General features: G+C 36.3%; 1 protein-coding gene across 1 annotated transcript; it reads right to left on the reverse strand.

Moving 5' to 3' along the window:
- Positions 1-1,918: 1,918 nt before the first annotated feature.
- Positions 1,919-15,396, reverse strand: LOC117323836. The gene is made up of 3 exons (XM_033879317.1): positions 15,021-15,396; positions 9,465-9,614; positions 1,919-2,948 (listed from the first exon to the last, which is right to left on the reverse strand). The coding sequence occupies exons 1-3, from the start codon at positions 15,226-15,228 to the stop codon at positions 2,755-2,757; spliced, it is 552 nt and encodes a 183-aa protein (XP_033735208.1). The 5' UTR covers positions 15,229-15,396; the 3' UTR covers positions 1,919-2,754.
- Between the last annotated feature and the right edge of the window lie 12,428 nt (positions 15,397-27,824).

Consider the following 27,824-nt stretch of genomic DNA (forward strand, 5'->3'; position numbering starts at 1 on the left):
TATTTAGTATATAGAGGTTACACAACGAGTGGTTGTTGGATATGGAATTTATTTCACACGAGTAAGTTATTTTTTAAAAGTTACAAAAGACACGAGCTTTAGCGAGTGTTTTTTGCAACTTTTAAAAAATAACTTACGAGTGTGAAATAAATTCCATATCCAACAATTTCGAGTCGTGTGACCTGTTTCTACCACAATAATATCGGCTTGAATCAAAGGGAAACGTGGCCAAGTATAATTTCGCGTATGCAAATAAAGTGTACCGGTGACGTCCGGGACCCGATGATGTGACGTCATTAGATTATTGATGACGTCAATAACAATTGCAGCTTGGGTCAAAGTTCACCGTGTTAGCCAATCAAAATGCGTACAGAGTTTATACCACGTGTGGTATAAACAGATTGTTAATCAACGGCTGTAAAGATTAACTGATGGTCTGAGAGTTGAATAACACAGGGTATTGTGGTAGAAAGACTCGTTACACAATCTCCAAGTATTAAGTGACTCACACCTCTGGTATTTAGTATAGACTCGTTACACACTCCTAGTATTAAGTGACTTACACCTCTAGTATCTAGTATAGACTCGTAACACACTCTCCTAGTATTAAGTGACTCACACCTCTGGTATTTAGTATAGACTCGTAACACACTCTCCTAGTATTAAGTGACTCACACCTCTAGTATCTAGTATAGACTCGTTACACACTCCTAGTATTAAGTGACTTACACCTCTAGTATCTAGTATAGACTCGTAACACACTCTCCTAGTATTAAGTGACTCACACCTCTGGTATCTAGTGTAGACTCATTACACACTCTCCTCGTATTAAGTGACTCACACCTCTGGTATTTAGTATAGACTCGTTACACAATCTCCTAGTATCAAGTGACTCACACCTCTGGTATCTATATTTTAAAACGAGGATTTAGTTATAGTTTTTATTCACACTACTCACGATAGTAATGGTATTTTAATAAGCGACTCATATCTCTAATATTTCCCGGGAAACAGTACGCTTATGCAAAGTTATTCTATGCCACTTTCTATGCATTCCAATAGAACTAGTAAGGTTGTCGGCAGATCTTCAAGTAGGATACTATATTAACTACACCGAAGTTTAATATCAATATTATTTAATATTTTAGATTTTCAAACAGTTGTATATGTTAGTGTCTTGTTGTTGTGAAAATATTTATTTTATTTGAAAATCTATAATTTTTCCCGCGAGAATAAAATTTCATGATGTATGACATTTTGTAAGAGTGTCCGGTAAGAGTGTGCGCGACAGTTTTCTTTCGTCTGTAATTGATAATGAGATATTGTTTTGATATTGATTACCTGGATGTTCAGAAGGTGTCTTTATTAACACGCTGACCGTGTCCGACTGGCCCTGTATCATACGGAGATATGATCCATTTACATGTATTATTTACTGGGTGTATAAAATTTAGACATTTTTAGATATTTAAACAGTTTATCTTGTGTGCTGCTCTTGTTTACTTGATTCAGTGACGAAACAGTTAGGGTGTACAAAATGTGATGACGGAACATACTTGGTCATAGCATCCGGATTTTTTCTCTCAGATCGGTATTTTACGTGATATGACGTCATCAAAAAGTGTTTTGTCGTATACGTATCCTTCAAGTAAAGCTATTTACCTTGCATTGTTGTGTTGTTGTCTTTACCACCACAGACAGGATTTGCCTATGTCATCAATTTTTCCATCTTCACTAGCCAGGGGTTTATTTCGGCTTTTTCCCACCTTGACTACCGCAGATATTAAAACATGTGTGATAGCTAATACTTGACGCTGATTTAGAGATATTTTGTGTTCTGACTAAATAAACAAATTACCACGGTAAATAAAGCTGAAAGTCTCTACTTTTGAATGTCTTTAATTAAGCGGTGTTAATAGAATTGTTATTATTCTCTTTATTTCCTCAATTATGAAGATTGTTTAAACAGTAAAAATTTCTATTAGATTACAAATGGACAAAAAGACGTCAATAATCATACACATGTACAGAGTTGTTTTACAAGTGAAAAGAATTGAATAATTATCATGCAAAATGTAGTCTAAGTGTGGAATATGTAACAACTAAGCTTACGCTTGGCTCATTTACTTCTAAATTTAACCTGAATAAGACATACGCCAAATTCTTACATATCATTTTATGCGATCTCACAAATAAACTACATTTTGTTACTTTGTATTTAAAAAAAAAGCAACAACTAAAAGAATATATACTTTCATGGTTGACACATTAAGGGGGTATCATAGCTGAGAGACAATGACGTCACACTATCGATAATGCATATTTGACATTCCACCGCCAGTACTAATAAATATATACATTTATATACATAATATAAATGTTCTGTGCTTATTTAAAAACAGAAGTATACACTCATATTTTATAGCACATTATGATTTATTTAGAAAATATAAATATTTTTTTATAAATATTATCACAAGTGTTACATTGTAACACGTGTAGGATTCTAGATGATGCACAAACAGCAAGCACATGATATCCTACATCCTCCACACAGTATTACAATGCCACTATGGGGAGGAGCTCAAACTCGGGTACTATATCACACTTTCATGTACATGAGGACGGATGTCGACAAACGTCTTTGAATAAACACTCTATGCTGTTTAGTATTAGGAAACACAGTTTTAGTTCAGTCGTTGTATCTAACACGTTTATTTAATTATTTAACGTTCTACATGCACACCAGGTTGATTAGCCGGAAGGTGAGGTTCCTTTCCCTAGTCCGTCCACCAGCATGAAAACTCCCGCCACGATTTCCAGTATACTGGCAACAAGAGCTAGTCCGAATGAGTAAGATAGTTTGTGTTTATTCGTTGGAAATTGGTCGATGTAGCGATCGTCAAACTTTGCACCGAATACAATACACCCAATCAGCAGCAGGACGCCTGGAAAGGGAGAAAAGGGACGATTTTTACAGGGACATATATTAATCAAACAACGAAACATAATCAAAGTACTGAAAGTACTGAAGACACAAACGAAAACAAATTATTTTAACTGCTTTTGTTTAGTGGGGACATGGTCAACTTTGTATGGAACATCACCAATACCTGATTAGGACTAGGACAAAATATTGGAAAGAAAAGAAATTCATATCTCCTTTTGATTGCAAGTGCGTCTTGGCAGCTAATTGTCAGAATAGGTACTCGGGTAATCTTATTTGACATCTTCAATGGGTTAATGTATACGTAGTTGTAGATGTAATATGAAGGTCCTAGATTACCTGTAAAATTAATGAGGCCTTTCTTTTCAAACTTTTGAGGATCCCATGCCTATAAGCGCTTCACAAATTATCATCATCATTAGCATTTGAAAAAATATTTATACATTTGATGTAGCGCCCCATCTAGCTACCAGCTTTTAGATAAGAGAGAGCTCAGGTTAAAAACATTTGTGTGATTGTTTTAGGATTTTATCGTGTGTGTGAGCCCTGGTTTGAATGATGTTATTTCAAGGTTTTGAATGATATTTTGTGGCAGATTGTTCTATCCCTTCAGTACCTTCTGTAAAATAGCGATAACAAACTTCAATTGTCAAAATACAATATGGCTGCCTGTCGGCCATGTTGTTTTCCGATTAGTCTCAAAATGCAATATCCATAACTAGGCACCGAGGGGAGCCTACAAATAAAATTTGAGAAAGATCCCTTCAGCACTTTCTGAGAAATAGTGATAACAAACTTCAATTGTCCAAATCCAAGATGGCTGCCTGTCGGCCATATTGTTTTCCGATTGGTCTCAAAATGCAATATACATAACTAATGTAAGCACCAAGAGGAACCTACATATGAAATTTGAGAAAGATCAATTCAGTGCTTTCTGAGAAATAGCAATAACAAACTTCAATTGTCAAAACCTAAGATGGCTGCCTGTCGGCCATATTGTTCTCCGATTGGTCTCAAAATGCAATATGCATAACCACCCACCAAGGGGAACCTACATATCAAATTTGAGAAAGATCCCTTCAGCACTTTTTGAGAAATATCGATAACAAACTTCCATTGTCCAAATCCAAGATGGCTGCCTGTCGGCCATGTTGTTTTCCGATCAGTCTCAAAACGCAATATGCATAACTAGGCACCGAGGGGAACCTACTTTTGAAATTTGAAAAAGATCCCGTCAACACTTTCTGAGAAATAGTGATAACAAACTTCAATTGACAAAATCCAAGATGGCTGCCTGTCGGCCTTATTGTTTTCCGATTGGTCTCAAAATGCAATATGCATAACTAATGTTAGCACCAAGAGGAACCTACATATGAAATTTGAGAAAGATCAATTCAGTGCTTTCTGAGAAATAGCAATAACAAACTTCAATTGTCAAAACCTAAAATGGCTGCCTGTCGGCCATATTGTTTTCCGATTGGTCTCAAAATGCAATATGCATAACTAGAAACCAAGAGAAACCTATGAAATTTTAGAAGATCCCTTCAGTACTTTGAGAAATAGCGTTAACAAGAATTGTTTACGGATGGAGGGACGGACGGACCAGTGACGCAGGGCGATTTGAATAGCCCACCATCTGATGATGGTGGGTTAAAAACACCTGGGTCTGATAAACAGACTCTGGAGGCATAGAATGCGGATGTAGACAGGGCAGGGTATACCATCACGACGGGCACATTAAACTAAGCACTATATTCAAAACTTAGAATTACATGCTCATATCAGCTCAGACTTGAGACAGTTTCTTAATCGCTCATTAGAGTGAACATGATTTTCATATAGCACTCTACGTTATATGTTTACACTCCATACTGTGTAGCTAAAAATAATCTATACAACAAAAACACATTCATTCACATGTACAGTTCAAATCAATTTGAAGTGGAATTTTGTTTTTCACTTATGTACATTGCATCAAATATTCTCCGCAATAGTATATGTACCATATACATAACTGTAACTGCATGATACATATATATATGTATGTATGGTATATATATCATGTTAATTAATGTTAGTGAGATGTGAATGTAGCTATATGTATTGATATCATCGATTTCAAAATCAGAGGTTTTTTTTTAATCTGCAGCATCGGTCAGATGAAAATGTAGTTCGAATGCCCAAACTGGATGAACTGTACATGTAGTAGCATTCTTCAAAGTCCATTATGAATGCTTTTCATACAAATGTATTTCTTTCAATTGTTCATGTGTTTAAATTATTAGAACACTGAAGTAATTTTTATTTTCATAAAAATGGAAGTACTGCTTATCTTTAAAACTAAATTGGATATTGATAAGATAAATTTGCCAAAATGTTAAAAATCAAACCTTATTAAGTAGAATCTAAACAGTTGTAAATGGCTAAGCCCACTATTCTTAACAACAAAATTACTTATTTTGATTCTCTGTCAAATATAATCAGGTTACTTGAAGACTTTGTCAGAAAAGTTAACACATATATACATTATTAATAGTTGCTTTAATTAAATAATCTGAATTTGAACATTAAACCGACTTAACAATTTAAATGAAAAAAATGTGTTTTCACCATTTACCATAATTGACAAGAAGAAAATAATTATTTAACTCAACCTATGATATAGTATGTAACAGCCATCAAGACAATACTATTATCTTTAGTCATGCCAAGTTATTTCACAATAGGATATATGCACAACACAAAAAAGTTTTACAAATTTTTGTTGTTTAGAAGAATAATGAACTTAGTAATTTTTGCTGTTCTTCTCAAATAATATGTACTAGTGTTGTAAAGAAAAAAAGATTAAATAATAATAATAAATCTAAGTTAGAATAAATTATTTGCATTGATTTATCAATACTATACTGTGCATTAGTTTAAAGGTTAATTTAATTCAGAAGCTGAAATGATTTAAGACAGAAAAAACCGCAGATGTAGGAATATAACATTTCCACTGCCTTTAAATATTTCTGGTTAAATTTAGCAATCAGTATATTTCCATGAAAAATGGTGTTTTCTAAAGAGTTACTGCCCTTTAACCGTCCCTGAAGCGTTCAAAACTCCACCAAACATAATAAAGGTCTATGTAGATGTACATCGTAGACCCCTTTCTTTTTTATAATATGCTTCGACTGTTATGTAATATTTCAAATGATAATGATAGATCATTTTCTATTTTTTTTAAACCATCACGAATATTAGAAAAAAAGAATCAGTCGCTATAATTAGAGATGAAATTTTCAGTGACGTCTACATCTGCATGCAGACAGCCACGTTAATGCGGTACGCGTTCTGTAAACGAAAAACTTCATGTGCATTACGTAGGATATAATCAATAGATCCGAAGTCAATATTAATATTCACAAGTCCATTTGACATTTCGAAACCCTATTCAGTGAGAATTTATTTAACTTTTTATTTGCAAACATGCGTATGGTACTCGACTGCCGTTGTTGTGATATTGTCATGATGAATAGACAACTTTTTTTCTTTCGTAAAAAAACATCTATATAATCTAACCATCTGCAGACTACATCAATCACATGCAAGTTAATATTTCAGTGAGAAAATGACATTCAAAGTTGGGTTTGATCACCTACTCTTTCTTTTATTATTGTTTACATTACTGAAAGATGGCGGACAAAATCGGATGCTGGATGAGTGATTTTTCAATGTACAAAATAACAACGATATTCCGACGAAACTTTATCAATATTATAACCCATTCAGTAACATGCCACCAAAGAAAAAAAAACACATAGATGTCGATGATGAAAATTCAGCGTGATGTTAGTAGATTTTTCTTCCGGGTCACAGGTAAGCAGCAATATGGCGCCAGCGAAAAGTCGATTGTATCATTCCGCGTGAAATCTAATGCGTTCAACGCGGAAAAATGTTCTTACGTATCATCGACAGAACATACTTAAATTAAATACTTTGAAACCTATCTATTTGTGAGGTTCTGTTGTTTTGTCATATATCTAACGAAACTGCAGTGTTGCATTTGACTCCGTAAGTCACGGGACTATTTTTTTTGCGATAGAATATGATTGTGAAGTGGCAGTGGAAGTTGTGTCAGAGCGAACGAAGATGCCAAAAAAAACACATTGTCCTGTCAGCTTCTAAAATACAACAAAACAAAAGGTGATTTTTTTTAATAGCTGAACTTCACTGTATGTCATTTTTTATCGTGAAGTTAAACAAATATTTACTGCATAACATTACGGAGTTACTGTAAAGCAACGTTTAGATTGGCCAACAGCAGTATCCGCCAGAGCCCTCAAAAGCGCTGACATAGACTCAAACTTACGTTTGTGTCTACGTTTGTGTCAACAAAACAAAAGGTAATTTTTTTATAGCTGAACTTTACTATATGTCATTTTTTATCGTGAATATTTACGATATTTACAAATATTTACTGCATAGCATTACGGAGTTACTGTAAAGCAACGGTTAGATTGGCCAAGGCAGTATCCGCCAGAGGGCATCGTAGATTTTGTCAGCTACACCTCAAAAGCGCTGACATAGACTCAAACTTACGTTTGTGTCAAAAAAACATAACATCTTGGATATATTACACATAAACCCATTACATTAACGGGGGTATATACACGTAAACCCATTACATTAACCGGGGTATATACACGTAAACCCATTACATTAACCGGGGTATATACACACGAACCCGTTACATTAACCGGGGTATATACACATAAATCCGTTACATTAACCGGGGTATATACACATAAACCCATTACATTAACCGGGGTATATACACATAAACCCGTTACATTAACCGGGGTATATACACGTAAACCCATTACATTAACCGGGGTATATACACATAAACCCATTACATTAACCGGGGTATATACACATAGACCCGTTACATTAACCGGGGTATATACACATAAACCCATTACATTAACCGGGGTATATACACATAAACCCGTTACATTAACCGGGGTATATACACGTAAACCCGTTACATTAACCGGGGTATATACACGTAAATCCGTTACATTAACTGGGGTATATACACATAAACCCATTACATTAACCGGGGTATATACACGTAAACCCGTTACATTAACCGGGGTATATACACGTAAATCCGTTACATTAACCGGGGTATATACACGTAAATCCGTTACATTAACCGGGGTATATACACATAAACCCATTACATTAACCGGGGTATATACACGTAAATCCGTTACATTAACCGGGGTATATACACATAAACCCATTACATTAATCGGGGTATATACACGTAAATCCGTTACATTAACCGGGGTATATACACATAGACCCGTTACATTAACCGGGGTATATACACATAAACCTGCCACAATAACCGGGGTATATACACATAAACCTGCCACATTAACCGGTACATCACTGCTATTTCCTATCGGTATAGTACATATAATAACATTATCGACATAAAATTCTATAATAAAACTCTTTCTTCATCTTCGATTAATATTTGATACACATCGGTTTATTGTGGTGTTCCGTTATATAAGGTCCAAATTTCCAATATCGCTCCTTCGACCTCAACGCGAAGGAGCGAAGGAGTGAAGATGCGAAGAAGCGAAGTAGCGAAAATACGATAGCGAAGGAGCAATGCTCTACTTCGCTTCTTCGCTCCTTCGCTATCCTGTTTTCGCTCCTTCGCGTTTAGGTCGATGGAGTTATATTTTTGGCCCTAACGGAACACCATAGTTTATACCTGGACACTTAATGTCGCTCGACATGTGTTGTCAAATAAAAGATACGTTCCGAGACCAACTCGCCATAAAGCTGTATGAACTATATCTCCAATAATTATTACCAATACTACTATTCCAAGGTTTCAGGCATTGACATTCAAGTGGGCGTGGTTTTGTTGAAAAGGCTCATATTCTATGACGGAGCAATGTATAGAAGAATTTATTTTTACGGGTCAGTAAGTGACTATAGAGTTTTGAATAAATACCGGAGTTAAAATTGAAATCATTCACACAACATTACGGAATTTCCATTCCAGTTAACTGGATTCCGTGAGTAGAATTCTCATTTTGGTGTATAACGCATAGTATATATTACACGAAGATGGAAAAAATATACCGACTTTAACTATCAGAAATAAAACCCGCCAGGTCCGTACTCGTCTGTACTACAGTACATATAGGTACACACGAACACCTACAGAGTAGAAGGTCCGTACTCGTCTGTACTACAGTACATATAGGTACACACGAACATCTACAGAGTATAAGGTCCGTACTCGTCTGTACTACAGTACATATAGGTACACACGAACACCTACAGAGTATAAGGTCCGTACTCGTCTGTACTACAGTACATATAGGTACACACGTACACCTACAGAGTATAAGGTCCGTACTCGTCTGTACTACAGTACATATAGGTACACACGAACACCTACAGGGTATACGGTCCGTACTCGTCTGTACTACGGGATACATACCTGTGATGAGGCAGATGATGGCGGCGCCCATGCCGACCTCTTTGTTGCCCCCACATTGAGACGTGAAGAGAAGAAGGCATACCAACAAGAAGGCGACGTTGATTCCCACGAAGCCGAATATAGCCAAAGCTTGGGTGGCGGCGTACCAATCTACAACGTCGAAAACAAGTACCGTATAATAACAATGACGTTATTGTTAGGATTTTATCGTGTATTGTTACCGCAGATTTTACCTGCTACATTATAGTTATAACCTTAAAATGATATAATATAAGATTAATTATAACTTTGATATTTTTGTCGTCTTATACTTTATACAACGTTGACGTTTTGATTGTAGTGCTACTATTTACATCATAACGCTGACCATTGTTGTACTGTAGTGTTTATTACGCTGACCATTGTTGTACTATGTATTACGTTGACCATTGTTGGACTATTTCTTAGACTGACCATTGTTGTACTCTTTATTACGTTGACCATTGTTGTACTATATATTACGTTGACCATTGTTGTGGTATTTATTTATTAAGTTGACCATTGTTGTACTATATATTACGTTGACCATTGTTGTACTATATATTACGATGACCATTGTTGTGCTATTTATTTATTAAGTTGACCATTGTTGTACTATATATTACGTTGACCATTGTTGTACTATATATTAAGTTGACCATGGTTGTACTATATATTAACTTGACTATTGTTGTACTATATATTAAGTTGACCATTGTTGTGCTATTTATTTATTAAGTTGACCATTGTTGTACTATATATTAAGTTGACCATTGTTGTACTATATATTAAGTTGACCATTGTTGTACTATATATTAAGTTGACAATTGTTGGACTATTTATTACGTTGACCATTGTTGTACTATATATTAAGTTGACCATTGTTGTACTATATATTACGTTGACCATTGTTGTGCTATTTATTTATTACGTTGACCATTGTTGTGCTATTTATTTATTAAGTTGACCATTGTTGTACTATATATTAAGTTGACCATTGTTGTACTATATATTACGTTGACCATTGTTGTACTATATATTACGTTGACCATTGTTGTGCTATTTATTTATTACGTTGACCATTGTTGTACTATATATTAAGTTGACCATTGTTGTACTATATATTACGTTGACCATTGCTGTACTATATATTACTTTGACCATTGTTGTACTATTTATTTATTAAGTTGACCATTGTTGTACTATATATTAAGTTGACTATTGCTGTACTATATATTACGTTGACCATTGTTGTACTATTTATTACGTTGACCATTTTGTACTATATATTACGTTGACCATTGTTGTGCTATTTATTTATTACGTTGACCATTGTTGTACTATATATAAAGATGACCATTGTTGTACTGTTTATTACGTTGACCATTGTTGGACTATTTATTACGTTGACAATTGTTATACTTTTTATTAACTTAACTATTATTGTACTATATATTCACTTAACTATTATTGTACTATATATTCACTTAACTATTATTGTACTATTTATTAACTTAACTATTATTGTACTATATATTACATTGACCATTATTGTACTATATATTACGTTGACCATTGTTGTACTATATATTGCGTTGACCATTGTTATACTTTTTATTAACTTAACTATTATTGAACTATTTATTAACTTAATTATTATTGTACTATTTATTAACTTAACTATTATTGTACTATATATTACATTGACCATTGTTGTACTATATATTACGTTGACCATTGTTGGACTATTTATTACGTTGACCATTGTTATACTGTTTATTACGTTGACCATTGTTGTACTATATATTACGTTGACCATTGTTGTACTATTTATTACATTGACCATTGTTGTACTATTTATTACGTTGACCATTGTTGGACTATTTATTACGTTGACCATTGTTGTACTGTTTATTAAGTTGACCATTGTTGTACTGTTTATTACGTTGACCATTGTTGTACTGTTTATTACGCTGACCATTGTTGTACTATTTATTACGTTGACCATTGTTGTACTATTTATTACGTTGACCATTGTTATACTGTTTATTACGTTGACCATTGTTGTACTATATATTACGTTGACCATTGTTGTACTATTTATTACATTGACCATTGTTGTACTATATATTACATTGACCATTATTGTACTATTTATTACGTTGACCATTGTTATACTTTTTATTAACTTAACTATTATTGTACTATTTATTAACTTAACTATTATTGTACTATATTTTACATTGACCATTATTGTACTATATATTACGTTGACCATTGTTGGACTATTTATTACGTTGACCATTGTTATACTGTTTATTACGTTGACCATTGTTGTACTATATATTACGTTGACCATTGTTGTACTATTTATTACATTGACCATTGTTGTACTATTTATTACGTTGACCATTGTTGTACTATTTATTACGTTGACCATTGTTGTACTGTTTATTACGTTGACCATTGTTGTACTGTTTATTACGTTGACCATTGTTATACTATTTATTACGTTGACCATTGTTGTACTATTTATTACGTTGACCATTGTTGTACTGTTTATTACGTTGACCATTGTTATACTATTTATTACGTTGACCATTGTTGTACTATTTATTACGTTGACCATTGTTGTACTGTTTATTACGTTGACCATTGTTGTACTATTTATTACATTGACCATTGTTGTACTATATATTACGTTGACCATTGTTGGACTATTTATTACGTTGACCATTGTTATACTGTTTATTACGTTGACCATTGTTGTACTATATATTACGTTGACCATTGTTGTACTATTTATTACATTGACCATTGTTGTACTATTTATTACATTGACCATTGTTGTACTGTTTATTACGTTGACCATTGTTGTACTGTTTATTACGTTGACCATTGTTGTACTATTTATTACGTTGACCATTGTTGTACTATTTATTACGTTGACAATTGTTATACTTTTTATTAACTGAACTATTATTGTACTATATATTACGTTGACCATTGTTGTACTATTTATTAACTTAACTATTATTGTACTATTTATTAACTGAACTATTATTGTACTATATATTACGTTGACCATTATTGTACTATTTATTACGTTGACCATTGTTGTACTATTTATTAACTGAACTATTATTGTACTATTTATTAACTTAACTATTATTGTACTATATATTCACTTAACTATTATTGTACTATTTATTAACTTAACTATTATTGTACTATTTATTAACTTAACTATTATTGTACTATATATTACGTTGACCATTATTGTACTATTTATTACGTTGACCATTGTTGTACTATTTATTACGTTGACCATTGTTGTACTATTTATTACGTTGACCATTGTTGTACTATTTATTACGTTGACAATTGTTATACTTTTTATTAACTGAACTATTATTGTACTTTTTATTAACTGAACTATTATTGTACTATTTATTAACTTAACTATTATTGTACTATTTATTAACTTAACTATTGTTGTACTATTTATTACGTTGACAATTGATGGCTCTATTTATAACAGTGACTTTTGTTGGAACTGATAACAACGTTGACCCTATTGGTGGTACTAATTTCATATCGTTGACCTTTGGTGGTACTATTTTTATATCGTTGACCCTATTGGTGGTACTATTTTTATATCGTTGACCCTATTGGTGGTACTATTTTGATAACATCGACCCTATTGGTGGTACTATTTTGATATCGTTGACCCTATTGGTGGTACTATTTTTATATCGTTGACCCTATTGGTGGTACTATTTATAACGGTGAACAACACTAAGGGAGCTATCATGTACTTTGACCTGTGGCTGACTTTTCCTTTGTTGTATTAAGCAATTGAAAAGCTGGGGTGTACATTTTCCTTGTTTAAAATTAAAAGTCAAAACCCATTTCTCAGATGTTGATTATTGCCGATCTCTATAAACCGGATACCTGTGTAAACCGGCCAACTTGTCTGGTCCCAGCGACATCCGGTTTAGACAGGTTACACTGTACTATTTATAACGCGACCTTTTGATGGTTTTGTTGAAAAGGCTCAGATTCTATGACGGAGCAATGTATAAAAGAACTGATTTTTACGGGTCAGTAAGTGACTATAGGGGTTTTGAATAAATACCCGAGTTAAAATGAAAGTATTCACACAACATTACGGAATTTCCATTCCAATTAACTGGATTCCGTGAAAAGAATTCTCATTTTGGTGTATAACGCATAGCATATATTACACGAAGATGGAAAAAATATACCGACTTTAACTATCAGAAATAAAAACCGCCAGGTCCGTACTCGTCTGTACTACAGTACATATGGGTACACACGAACACCTGTGGCTGACTTTTCCTTTGTTGTATTAAGCAATTGAAAAGCTGGGGTGTACATTTTCTTTGTTTTTGAAATTAAAAGTCAAAACCCATTTCTCAGATGTTGATTATTGCCTATCTCTATAAACCGGATACCTGTGTAAACCGGCCAACTTGTCTGGTCCCAGCGACATCCGGTTTAGACAGGTTACACTGTACTATTGATAACAGCAACTTTTGGTGGTACTATTAAACCTTTTGATGGTTCTTTTAATAACGTTGACCTTTGTTGGTACTATTTTTAGTTTTATCTTAATTTTAACATTGATACGGGATATTGAATGTTTTCCTGGTGAGAATCAAGTGGCAGATATTAATTGGTTGATGGTCAACAAGAAATAATTCATTTTTCCATTTAGAAAAAAATGTAACGAGTCAAGAGCTGCTAAACCAATATTGCTGTTGTTACCAGGTAAGATTGTTATGAGAAGTATATTGCTGAGGTAGAGCAAAATAATCACTTAATTTACAGTCGCTTCATTTGTATTTCAACCCGAATATCGTCAATACAGTGAATAGAAAAGCATCATTCTTATTGGTCGAAATCAAAAATGGACTAGTAACGACTACCAGTAGTTGTCTTGTCCTATAGGGAGTAATGATATAAGTTGTCTTACTGGTAATAAATGTTTTACGACAGCGCAGTTCATATTTCATGAACCTCAAGTCGAGTACAGTTGACCATTGACCTTTAGACCTTGTAATGTAATGTTACGTAGAACTACAGCATGCATTCACTGTTAAGATGGCATAAACATTGACATGAACATGATGTCGAGCCGAGGTCTCGTCGGTACCAACGACCCATATCATCTAGATATTATGCTGACCGAATACATATATCGAATAAAGTTTAAACTGACCATATGATGGTAAATGTTTTTATTATTATATCAATAAACTGTTATTATTTTATCTATAAACTGTTATTATTTTATCTATAAACTGTTATTTTTATATCTATAAACTGTTATTTTTATATCTATAAACTGTTATTATTATATCTATAAACTTTTATCATATATTATCGTGATACTGAACAACCATTTAAATAAAATTCAATGCAAACTAACACTCTTACAACAGCAAATGACAACTATGAATATGAAAAGTGATGTCTTATATTAAATAATGTCTGGTCGTGGAACATGCTTACCTAGAGCCCATCCGTCGACTGGGGTACACCCAGGGATGTACTCGTTGTTGCCACATATTCGCCATAACCCCCAATGCGTCCCCGACGCATTTTCTCCCCACCCTGTCGTGGTGAATGCGATATAGACAAACAGCAAAGCTACAGCCAACAAAAAGAATGCTAACTTTCCAAAGAGGGAAGCCGATTTGATGCCGTCTACAACACCCATCACTACAGTTAGGTAATTTAACTGTCAACAATATTAAGCAATACACTACTAACGACGATCACGGGTAAAACTGATCCGTGAAAGACAAGCAGATGATAAGACCGTTCCTGCGCTGACTTTATATGAAGCATGCTTGTTGCTACAAACAGTTCTGTAAACAAATGTTTATAGGTGTCGACGTCGGTCTGGGTAGCTATAGATACCCCGGTGTGGGAAGGGCGGAGCTTTCTGTAGGACGAGGCTCCGGAGGAGAGCGAGGGAAAGCGACAGTGGTGACGTGTTCCTTTTATCGCCCCGCCTTCTATGCCAATGAGCCTCGGAGAATTAAACGTGCGTCGGTCATACTTGATGGCCAATGGAAAATTCAGGAGATACTGGAATGCATAATTAAATATTACCGGAGGCACAGCAACAACGATCTCGACATGACGGCGATGTTTATAAAACCTGTTTCCCCGTGTATACGGAACAATGCACAGGATTATTGAATCTACTGTATACCGCACATTACACTCCGTGCAAATATTAATTATAAGGTAAATTGAATTTGGAGGCAACTTATCTATGAAATGAATTATATGATAAGATGAATGTACAGATGCTATTCCTGTGGTCATTGTCCCAAAAACAGTAGCTGAACGACAGGACCATAGCTCTATAACGACACGAGATGGGTGTCTATATAAACCATACATACTGGGTGTCTGTATAACCATACATACTGGGTGTCTATATAAACCATACATACTGGGTGTCTATATAAACCATGCATACTGGGTGTCTACATAAACCATACATACTGGGTGTCTACATAAACCATACATACTGGGTGTCTATATAAACCATACATACTGGGTGTCTATATAAACCATGCATACTGGGTGTCTATATAAACCATACATACTGGGTGTCTATATAAACCATACACACTGGGTGTCTATATAAACCATACATACTGGGTGTCTATATAAACCATACATACTGGGTGTCTATATAAACCATGCATACTGGGTGTCTATATAAACCATACATACTGGGTGTCTATATAAACCATACATACTGGGTGTCTATATAAACCATACATACTGGGTGTCTATATAAACCATACATACTGGGTGTCTATATATACCATGCATACTGGGTGTCTATATAAACCATGCATACTGGGTGTCTACATAAACCATACATACTGGGTGTCTATATAAACCATACACACTGGGTGTCTACATAAACCATACATACTGGGTGTCTATATACACCATACATACTGGGTGTCTATATAAACAATACATACTGGGTGTCTATATAAACCATACATACTGGTTGTCTATATACACCATACATACTGGGTGTCTATATAAACCATACATACTGGGTGTCTATATAAACCATACACACTGGGTGTCTACATAAACCATACATACTGGGTGTCTATATACACCATACATACTGGGTGTCTATATAAACCATACACACTGGGTGTCTACATAAACCATACATACTGGGTGTCTATATACACCATACATACTGGGTGTCTATATAAACAATACATACTGGGTGTCTATATAAACCATACATACTGGGTGTCTATATACACCATACATACTGGGTGTCTATATACACCATACATACTGTGTGTCTATATACACCATACATACTGGGTGTCTTTATAAACCATACATACTGGGCTTCTATATAAACCATACATACTGGGCTTCTATATAAACCATACATACTGGGTGTCTACATAAACCATACATACTGGGTGTCTATATACACCATACATACTGGGTGTCTATATACACCATACATACTGGGTGTCTATATACACCATACATACTGGGTGTCTATATAAACCATACATACTGGGTGTCTATATAAACCATACATACTGGTTGTCTATATAAACCATACATACTGGGTATCTATATAAACCATACATACTGGGTGTCTATATAAACCATACATACCTCTGTCTATATAAACCATACATACTGGGTGTCTATATAAACCATACATACTGGGTGTCTACATAAACCATACATACCGTGTGTCTATATAAACCATACATACCTCTGTCTATATAAACCATACATACTGGGTGTCTATATAAACCATACATACCGTGTGTCTATATAAACCATACATACTGAGGATCTATATAAACCATACATACTGGGTGTCTGTATAAACCATACATACTGGGTGTCTATATAAACCATACATACTGGGTGTCTACATAACCCATACATACTGGGTGTCTGTATAAACCATACATACATCTGTCTATATAAACCATACACACTGGGTGTCTACATAAACCATACATACTGGGTGTCTATATAAACCATACATACTGGGTGTCTACATAACCCATACATACCTTTGTCTACATAAACCATACATACTGGGTGTCTATATAAACCATGCATACTGGGTGTCTACATAAACCATACATACTGGGTGTCTATATAAACCATACATACTGGGTGTCTATATAAACCATACATACCGGGTGTCTATATAAACCATACACACTGGGTGTCTACATAAACCATACATACTGGGTGTCTATATAAACCATACATACTGGGTGTCTATATAAACCATACATACTGGGTGTCTATATAAACCATACATACCTCTGTCTATATAAACCATACATACTGGGTGTCTATATAAACCATACATACTGGGTGTCTATATAAACCATGCATACTGGGTGTCTATATAAACCATGCATACTGGGTGTCTATATAAACCATACATACTGGGTGTCTGTATAACCATGCATACTGGGTGTCTACATAAACCATACATACTGGGTGTCTATATAAACCATACATACCGTGTGTCTATATAAACCATACATACCGGGTGTCTATATAAACCATACATACTGGGTGTCTATATAAACCATACATACTGGGTGTCTGTATAACCATACATACTGGGTGTCTATATAAACCATACATACTGGGTGTCTATATAAACCATACATACTGGGTGTCTATATAAACCATACATACCGTGTGTCTATATAAACCATACATACTGGGTGTCTATATAAACCATACATACTGGGTGTCTGTATAAACCATACATACTGGGTGTCTATATAAACCATACATACCGTGTGTCTATATAAACCATACATACTGGGTGTCTATATAAACCATACATACTGGGTGTCTATACAAACCATACATAGAGGGTGTCTATATAAACCATACATACAGGGTGTCTATATAAACCATACATACTGGGTGTCTATATAAACCATACATACTGGGTGTCTATATAAACCATACATAATGGGTGTCTATATAAACCATACATACTGGGTGTCTATATAAACCATACATAATGGGTGTCTATATAAACCATACATACTGGGTGTCTACATAAACCATACATACTGGGTGTCTATATAAACCATACATACTGGGTGTCTATATAAACCATACATACTGGGTGTCTATATAAACCATGCATACTGGGTGTCTATATAAACCATACATACTGGGTGTCTATATAAACCATACATACTGGGTGTCTATATAAACCATACATACTGGGTGTCTATATAAACCATACATACTGGGTGTCTATATAAACCATACATACCTCTGTCTATATAACCCATACATACTGGGTGTCTATATAAACCATACATACCGTGTGTCTATATAAACCATACATACCGGGTGTCTATATAAACCATACATACTGGGTGTCTATATAAACCACACATACTGGGTGTCTATATAAACCATACATACTGGGCTTCTATATAAACCATACATACTGGGTGTCTATATAAACCATACATACCGTGTGTCTATATAAACCATACATACCGGGTGTCTATATAAACCATACATACTGGGCTTCTATATAAACCATACATACTGGGTGTCTGTATAAACCATACATACTGGGTGTCTATATAAACCATACATACTGGGTGTCTATATAAACCATACATACTGGGTGTCTATATAAACCATACATACTGGGTGTCTACATAAACCATACATACTGGGTGTCTATATAAACCATACATACTGGGCTTCTATATAAACCATACATACTGGGTGTCTATATAAACCATACATACCGTGTGTCTATATAAACCATACATACTGGGTGTCTATATAAACCATACATACTGGGTGTCTATATAAACCATACATACCTTTGTTTATATAAACCATACATACCGGGTGTCTATATAAACCATACATACTGGGCTTCTATATAAACCATACATACTGGGTGTCTGTATAAACCATACATACTGGGTGTCTATATAAACCATACATACTGGGTGTCTATATAAACCATGCATACTGGGTGTCTATATAAACCATACATACTGGGTGTCTATATAAACCATGCATACTGGGTGTCTATATAAACCATGCATACTGGGTGTCTATATAAACCATACATACTGGGTGTCTATATAAACCATACATACTGGGTGTCTATATAAACCATACATACCTTTGTTTATATAAACCATACATACCGGGTGTCTATATAAACCATACATACTGGGCTTCTATATAAACCATACATACTGGGTGTCTGTATAAACCATACATACTGGGTGTCTATATAAACCATACATACTGGGTGTCTATATAAACCATGCATACTGGGTGTCTATATAAACCATACATACTGGGTGTCTATATAAACCATGCATACTGGGTGTCTATATAAACCATGCATACTGGGTGTCTATATAAACCATGCATACTGGGTGTCTATATAAACCATACATACTGGGTGTCTGTATAAACCATACATACTGGATGTCTATATAAACCATGCATACTGGGTGTCTATATAAACCATACATACTGGGTGTCTATATAAACCATACATACCGTGTGTCTATATAAACCATACATATTGGGTGTCTATATAAACCATACATACTGGGTGTCTATATAAACCATACATACTGGGCTTCTATATAAACCATACATACTGGGCTTCTATATAAACCATACATACTGGGTGTCTATATAAACCATACATACCGTGTGTCTATATAAACCATACATACCGGGTGTCTATATAAACCATACATACTGGGTGTCTATATAAACCATACATACTGGGCTTCTATATAAACCATACATACTGGGTGTCTGTATAAACCATACATACCGTGTGTCTATATAAACCATACATACTGGGTGTCTATATAAACCATACATACTGGGTGTCTACATAACCCATACATACTGGGTGTCTGTATAAACCATACATACATCTGTCTATATAAACCATACACACTGGGTGTCTACATAAACCATACATACTGGGTGTCTATATAAACCATACATACTGGGTGTCTATATAAACCATACATACTGGGTGTCTATATAAACCATACATACTGGGTGTCTGTATAAACCATACATACTGGGTGTCTATATAAACCATACATACTGGGTGTCTATATAAACCATACATACTGGGTGTCTATATAAACCATACATACTGGGCTTCTATATAAACCATACATACTGGGTGTCTATATAAACCATACATACCGTGTGTCTATATAAACCATACATACCGGGTGTCTATATAAACCATACATACTGGGTGTCTATATAAACCATACATACTGGGTGTCTGTATAAACCATACATACTGGGTGTCTATATAAACCATACATACTGGGTGTCTATATAAACCATACATACTGGGTGTCTATATAAACCATACATACTGGGTGTCTGTATAAACCATACATACTGGGTGTCTATATAAACCATACATACTGGGTGTCTATATAAACCATACATACTGGGTGTCTATATAAACCATACATACTGGGCTTCTATATAAACCATACATACTGGGTGTCTATATAAACCATACATACCGTGTGTCTATATAAACCATACATACCGGGTGTCTATATAAACCATACATACTGGGCTTCTATATAAACCATACATACTGGGTGTCTGTATAAACCATACATACCGTGTGTCTATATAAACCATACATACTGGGTGTCTATATAAACCATACATACTGGGTGTCTATATAAACCATACATACTGGGTGTCTATATAAACCATACATACTGGGTGTCTGTATGACGTACGGCATTGTCCTTGATGTCTTTATTTACAATTGTTAACTATTGTTCGCTTTAAGGTTAAGCAAATACTCGATAATTACGATAACCGACGCGACATTGTTAAATAGTATATGATTGACAGCAGTGATAACTGCTGACTCGAGCTCAATGTAGACAAGCACGGACGTGTACATTCTGAATAAAGTTCCAATATTATCGGCATATTTATACGACAACGCCTAAACCATAATGGCTGATAAGATAATTTAGTCCTTTGAAGAGAAGAACAACTGAAAGACAGAATACATATGTATAATTAAAATATTAATTGCATGTTAATTTAAACGAATGGGCAAGATTTGTGTGTGTGTGTGTGTGTGTGCGTGTGTGTGTGTGTGTGTGTGTGTTTGAAACACATAAAACATTTGAATTCCAGACAGATAATGCACATATATGACAGTGACACAAATGTATGTAAACAGTTAATTGAATGGTCTCTACCTCTTTCCTGAGAACTACGCGTTACCACAAGTCATTATTTCATGTACCAGGTATTTAAAATAGAACTTCTATTCCATTTATAGTAGCGGTGACGTTGACCTTTAACCTCCGGACCTGAAATGCAATCCCAAGCAAGGCCCTTTGGTGATGAAGGTCTGCATGAAGCTTGACCTTGATAAACCCAGGGCAATGGCATGGGAACTAATTGGGAATTAATTTTTTATTTTTATTAACCTTGACCTTGAAAAACAACGCATGCAAGCACTTTTGGTAAAGAATGTCGGTATGAAGTTTTGGTTTTATCAGCCAAAGTAAACGAGTTATCGCACGGAAACCTCTTGTGTCGACGCGGACGTTGCCGCCGACATTGTTATTCCTATATGTCTTCTGTTAAAGCAATTTTGCTTAAATCGCCAGAGAACCATGCATGTACAGTACAGTAGCAACATATCATTATTTAATAGTCTGTATCACATATATTCACCATCTGAACACGGACGGCAACTAAGAACAATAACGATAACATTACGCAGCAGGATATCAAAATTAGTTGTGACGCGGCCTTAAATTCAAACCGTAGGCATTGACTGAGACTGAGAAAGTTGGTTATTCAACTTCAAGTGCTTAACTTAGGTTCTGTGCTGATCAGTTAAAATTTAACGCATAGTTCGAAAACATGGATTTTGTAAGCATTCCATATATGGAAATATGACGTCATGGTCGACTTTTCGAAACGGATATACAAGTGTATATGGCAAAACGGCGACAGCAGTACAGTACAAGTCATGTGGTACACGTGGATGAACCATATCGGTATCTGATTTTATCAGTTAAGATAAATTTCCTAGACATAATGTATTCATATACGACGTATTGGGTTATTCTTGACAGCCGATAGGTTTCAATAAATTGACAACAAAACTTTGTCCTCATCGGTAACAGTTCCTGAAGATCATGAACACGCTGACAAAGAGAATTTTGAAGTATCTTGCGTAAACAATATGCATACCTTGAAATGCTTGTTGAGATTGTATCAAGTCTCATCCATTCAATCATAACAAAATGGAAAAAAAAACTGAAAACAGCAATAATGTATCCCTCCGTGTCAGGCAGTGCATAACGGGAACAAGTAAACAATGATACGTCATCCGAATGTGTATCTTGGTGGACCTGTTCAAATTCATCCCTATTTTATAGAACAGCCCCACCCTTTATGTTGTCTTCCGATGCTGGAATTCGGACCATCGTATTCATGACCCGCGCGGCTATAAACTGCACGTGACCTGGTTCTATCGAAAACTTAGTTCAGTTAGCATTTGGTTGAAATCGATAGATATTAAACCACCAATTCCCCACTGTCTATAAATATTTGTGTTTATATTCAATACGTCTGACTGTTTCGTCCTCCTGTATGTGACTCCACCCGCTTGGTCAATAACAGATTTATCTTAAAGCCGGAGTGAAATCATTTGCATTTAATTCCAATGACAAACAAACTTGTAATGAATTGGATTACATTGTATATGACTTTGAGCATTTTGTGCAATTAAATAAATTGCATTGAAAGTCTTAAATGACATTTAAATGTTAGAAAAGATACCGTAGTAAAGTAGTACTTTAACTCCATGATAGTTTACACAAACCGAGAGATTTACAAACTTGGCGCAACACAGCGATCAAGGTTTAGTGTAGATCATGGTGGTGTCCATGTCATCAAACGTCCCTATATAGGGGTATACAGTCAGATCATGGTGGTGTCTATGTCATCAAACGTCCCTATATAGGGGTATACAGTCAGATCATGGTGGTGTCCATGTCATCAAACGTCCCTATATAGGGGTATACAGTCAGATCATGGTGGTGTCCATGTCATCACACGTCCCTATATAGGGGTATACAGTCAGATCATGGTGGTGTCCATGTCATCAAACGTCCCTATATAGGGGTATACAGTCAGATCATGGTGGTGTCCATGTCATCACACGTCCCTATATAGGGGTATACAGTCAGATCATGGTGGTGTCCATGTCATCAAACACCCCTATATAGGGATATACAGTCAGATCATGGTGGTGTCCATGTCATCAAACACCCCTATATAGGGGTATACAGTCAGACCATGGTGGTGTACATGTCATCAAACGTCCCTATATAGGGGTATACAGTCAGATCATGGTGGTGTCCATGTCATCAAACACCCCTATATAGGGGTATACAGTCAGATCATGGTGGTGTCCATGTCATCAAACACCCCTATATAGGGGTATACAGTCAGATCATGGTGGTGTCCATGTCATCAAACACCCCTATATAGGGGTATACAGTCAGATCATGGTGGTGTCCATGTCATCAAACACCCCTATATTGGGGTATACAGTCAAATCATGGTGGTGTCCATGTCATCAAACACCCCTATATAGGGATATACAGTCAGATCATGGTGGTGTCCATGTCATCAAACACCCCTATATAGGGGTATACAGTCAGATCATGGTGGTGTCCATGTCATCAAACACCCCTATATAGGGGTATACAGTCAGATCATGGTGGTGTCCATGTCATCAAACGTCCCTATATAGGGGTATACAGTCAGATCATGGTGGTGTCCATGTCATCAAACGTCCATATATAGGGATATACAGTCAGATCATGGTGGTGTCCATGTCATCAAACACCCCTATATAGGGGTATACAGTCAGACCATGGTGGTGTCCATGTCATCAAACGCCCCTATAAAGGGGTATACAGTCAGATCGTGGTGGTGTCCATGTCATCAAACACCCCTATATAGGGGTATACAGTCAGATCATGGTGGTGTCCATGTCATCAAACACCCCTATATAGGGGTATACAGTCAGATCATGGTGGTGTCCATGTCATCAAACACCCCTATATAGGGGTATACAGTCAGATCATGGTGGTGTCCATGTCATCAAACACCCCTATATTGGGGTATACAGTCAAATCATGGTGGTGTCCATGTCATCAAACACCCCTATATAGGGGTATACAGTCAGATCATGGTGGTGTCCATGTCATCAAACACCCCTATATAGGGGTATACAGTCAGATCATGGTGGTGTCCATGTCATCAAACACCCCTATATAGGGATATACAGTCAGATCATGGTGGTGTCCATGTCATCAAACACCCCTATATAGGGGTATACAGTCAGATCATGGTGGTGTCCATGTCATCAAACACCCCTATATAGGGGTATACAGTCAGATCATGGTGGTGTCCATGTCATCAAACGTCCCTATATAGGGGTATACAGTCAGATCATGGTGGTGTCCATGTCATCAAACGTCCATATATAGGGATATACAGTCAGATCATGGTGGTGTCCATGTCATCAAACACCCCTATATAGGGGTATACAGTCAGACCATGGTGGTGTCCATGTCATCAAACGCCCCTATAAAGGGGTATACAGTCAGATCATGGTGGTGTCCATGTCATCAAACACCCCTATATAGGGGTATACAGTCAGATCATGGTGGTGTCCATGTCATCAAACACCCCTATATAGGGGTATACAGTCAGATCATGGTGGTGTCCATGTCATCAAACACCCCTATATAGGGGTATACAGTCAGATCATGGTGGTGTCCATGTCATCAATCACCCCTATATTGGGGTATACAGTCAAATCATGGTGGTGTCCATGTCATCAAACACCCCTATATAGGGATATACAGTCAGATCATGGTGGTGTCCATGTCATCAAACACCCCTATATAGGGGTATACAGTCAGATCATGGTGGTGTCCATGACATCAAACACCCCTATATAGGGGTATACAGTCAGATCATGGTGGTGTCCATGTCATCAAACGTCCCTATATAGGGGTATACAGTCAGATCATGGTGGTGTCCATGTCATCAAACGTCCATATATAGGGATATACAGTCAGATCATGGTGGTGTCCATGTCATCAAACACCCCTATATAGGGGTATACAGTCAGACCATGGTGGTGTCCATGTCATCAAACGCCCCTATAAAGGGGTATACAGTCAGATCGTGGTGGTGTCCATGTCATCAAACACCCCTATATAGGGGTATACAGTCAGATCATGGTGGTGTCCATGTCATCAAACACCCCTATATAGGGGTATACAGTCAGATCATGGTGGTGTCCATGTCATCAAACACCCCTATATAGGGGTATACAGTCAGATCATGGTGGTGTCCATGTCATCAAACACCCCTATATTGGGGTATACAGTCAAATCATGGTGGTGTCCATGTCATCAAACACCCCTATATAGGGGTATACAGTCAGATCATGGTGGTGTCCATGTCATCAAACACCCCTATATTGGGGTATACAGTCAGATCATGGTGGTGTCCATGTCATCAAACACCCCTATATAGGGATATACAGTCAGATCATGGTGGTGTCCATGTCATCAAACACCCCTATATAGGGGTATACAGTCAGATCATGGTGGTGTCCATGTCATCAAACACCCCTATATAGGGGTATACAGTCAGATCATGGTGGTGTCCATGTCATCAAACGTCCCTATATAGGGGTATACAGTCAGATCATGGTGGTGTCCATGTCATCAAACGTCCATATATAGGGATATACAGTCAGATCATGGTGGTGTCCATGTCATCAAACACCCCTATATAGGGGTATACAGTCAGACCATGGTGGTGTCCATGTCATCAAACGCCCCTATATAGGGGTATACAGTCAGATCATGGTGGTGTCCATGTCATCAAACACCCCTATATAGGGGTATACAGTCAGATCATGGTGGTGTCCATGTCATCAAACACCCCTATATAGGGGTATACAGTCAGATCATGGTGGTGTCCATGTCATCAAACACCCCTATATAGGGGTATACAGTCAGATCATGGTGGTGTCCATGTCATCAATCACCCCTATATTGGGGTATACAGTCAAATCATGGTGGTGTCCATGTCATCAAACACCCCTATATAGGGATATACAGTCAGATCATGGTGGTGTCCATGTCATCAAACACCCCTATATAGGGGTATACAGTCAGATCATGGTGGTGTCCATGACATCAAACACCCCTATATAGGGGTATACAGTCAGATCATGGTGGTGTCCATGTCATCAAACGTCCCTATATAGGGGTATACAGTCAGATCATGGTGGTGTCCATGTCATCAAACGTCCATATATAGGGATATACAGTCAGATCATGGTGGTGTCCATGTCATCAAACACCCCTATATAGGGGTATACAGTCAGACCATGGTGGTGTCCATGTCATCAAACGCCCCTATAAAGGGGTATACAGTCAGATCATGGTGGTGTCCATGTCATCAAACACCCCTATATAGGGGTATACAGTCAGATCATGGTGGTGTCCATGTCATCAAACGTCCCTATATAGGGGTATACAGTCAGATCATGGTGGTGTCCATGTCATCAAACGTCCCTATATAGGGGTATACAGTCAGATCATGGTGGTGTCCATGTCATCACACGTCCCTATATAGGGGTATACAGTCAGATCATGGTGGTGTCCATGTCATCAAACGTCCCTATATAGGGGTATACAGTCAGATCATGGTGGTGTACATGTCATCAAACGTCCCTATATAGGGGTATACAGTCAGATCATGGTGGTGTCCATGTCATCACACGTCCCTATATAGGGGTATACAGTCAGATCATGGTGGTGTCCATGTCATCAAACGTCCCTATATAGGGGTATACAATCAGATCATGGTGGTGTACATGACATCAAACACCCCTATATAGGGGTATACAGTCAGATCATGGTGGTGTCCATGACATCAAACACCCCTATATAGGGGTATACAGTCAGATCATGGTGGTGTCCATGTCATCAAACACCCTTATATAGGGGTATACAGTCAGATCATGGTGGTGTCCATGACATCAAACACCCCTATATAGGGATATACAGTCAGATCATGGTGGTGTCCATGTCATCAAACGTCCCTTATGTAGAGATATAC

The sequence above is a fragment of the Pecten maximus genome, chromosome 3, assembly GCF_902652985.1.
Source record: "Pecten maximus chromosome 3, xPecMax1.1, whole genome shotgun sequence".
Classification (NCBI taxonomy): Eukaryota; Metazoa; Mollusca; class Bivalvia; order Pectinida; family Pectinidae; genus Pecten; species Pecten maximus.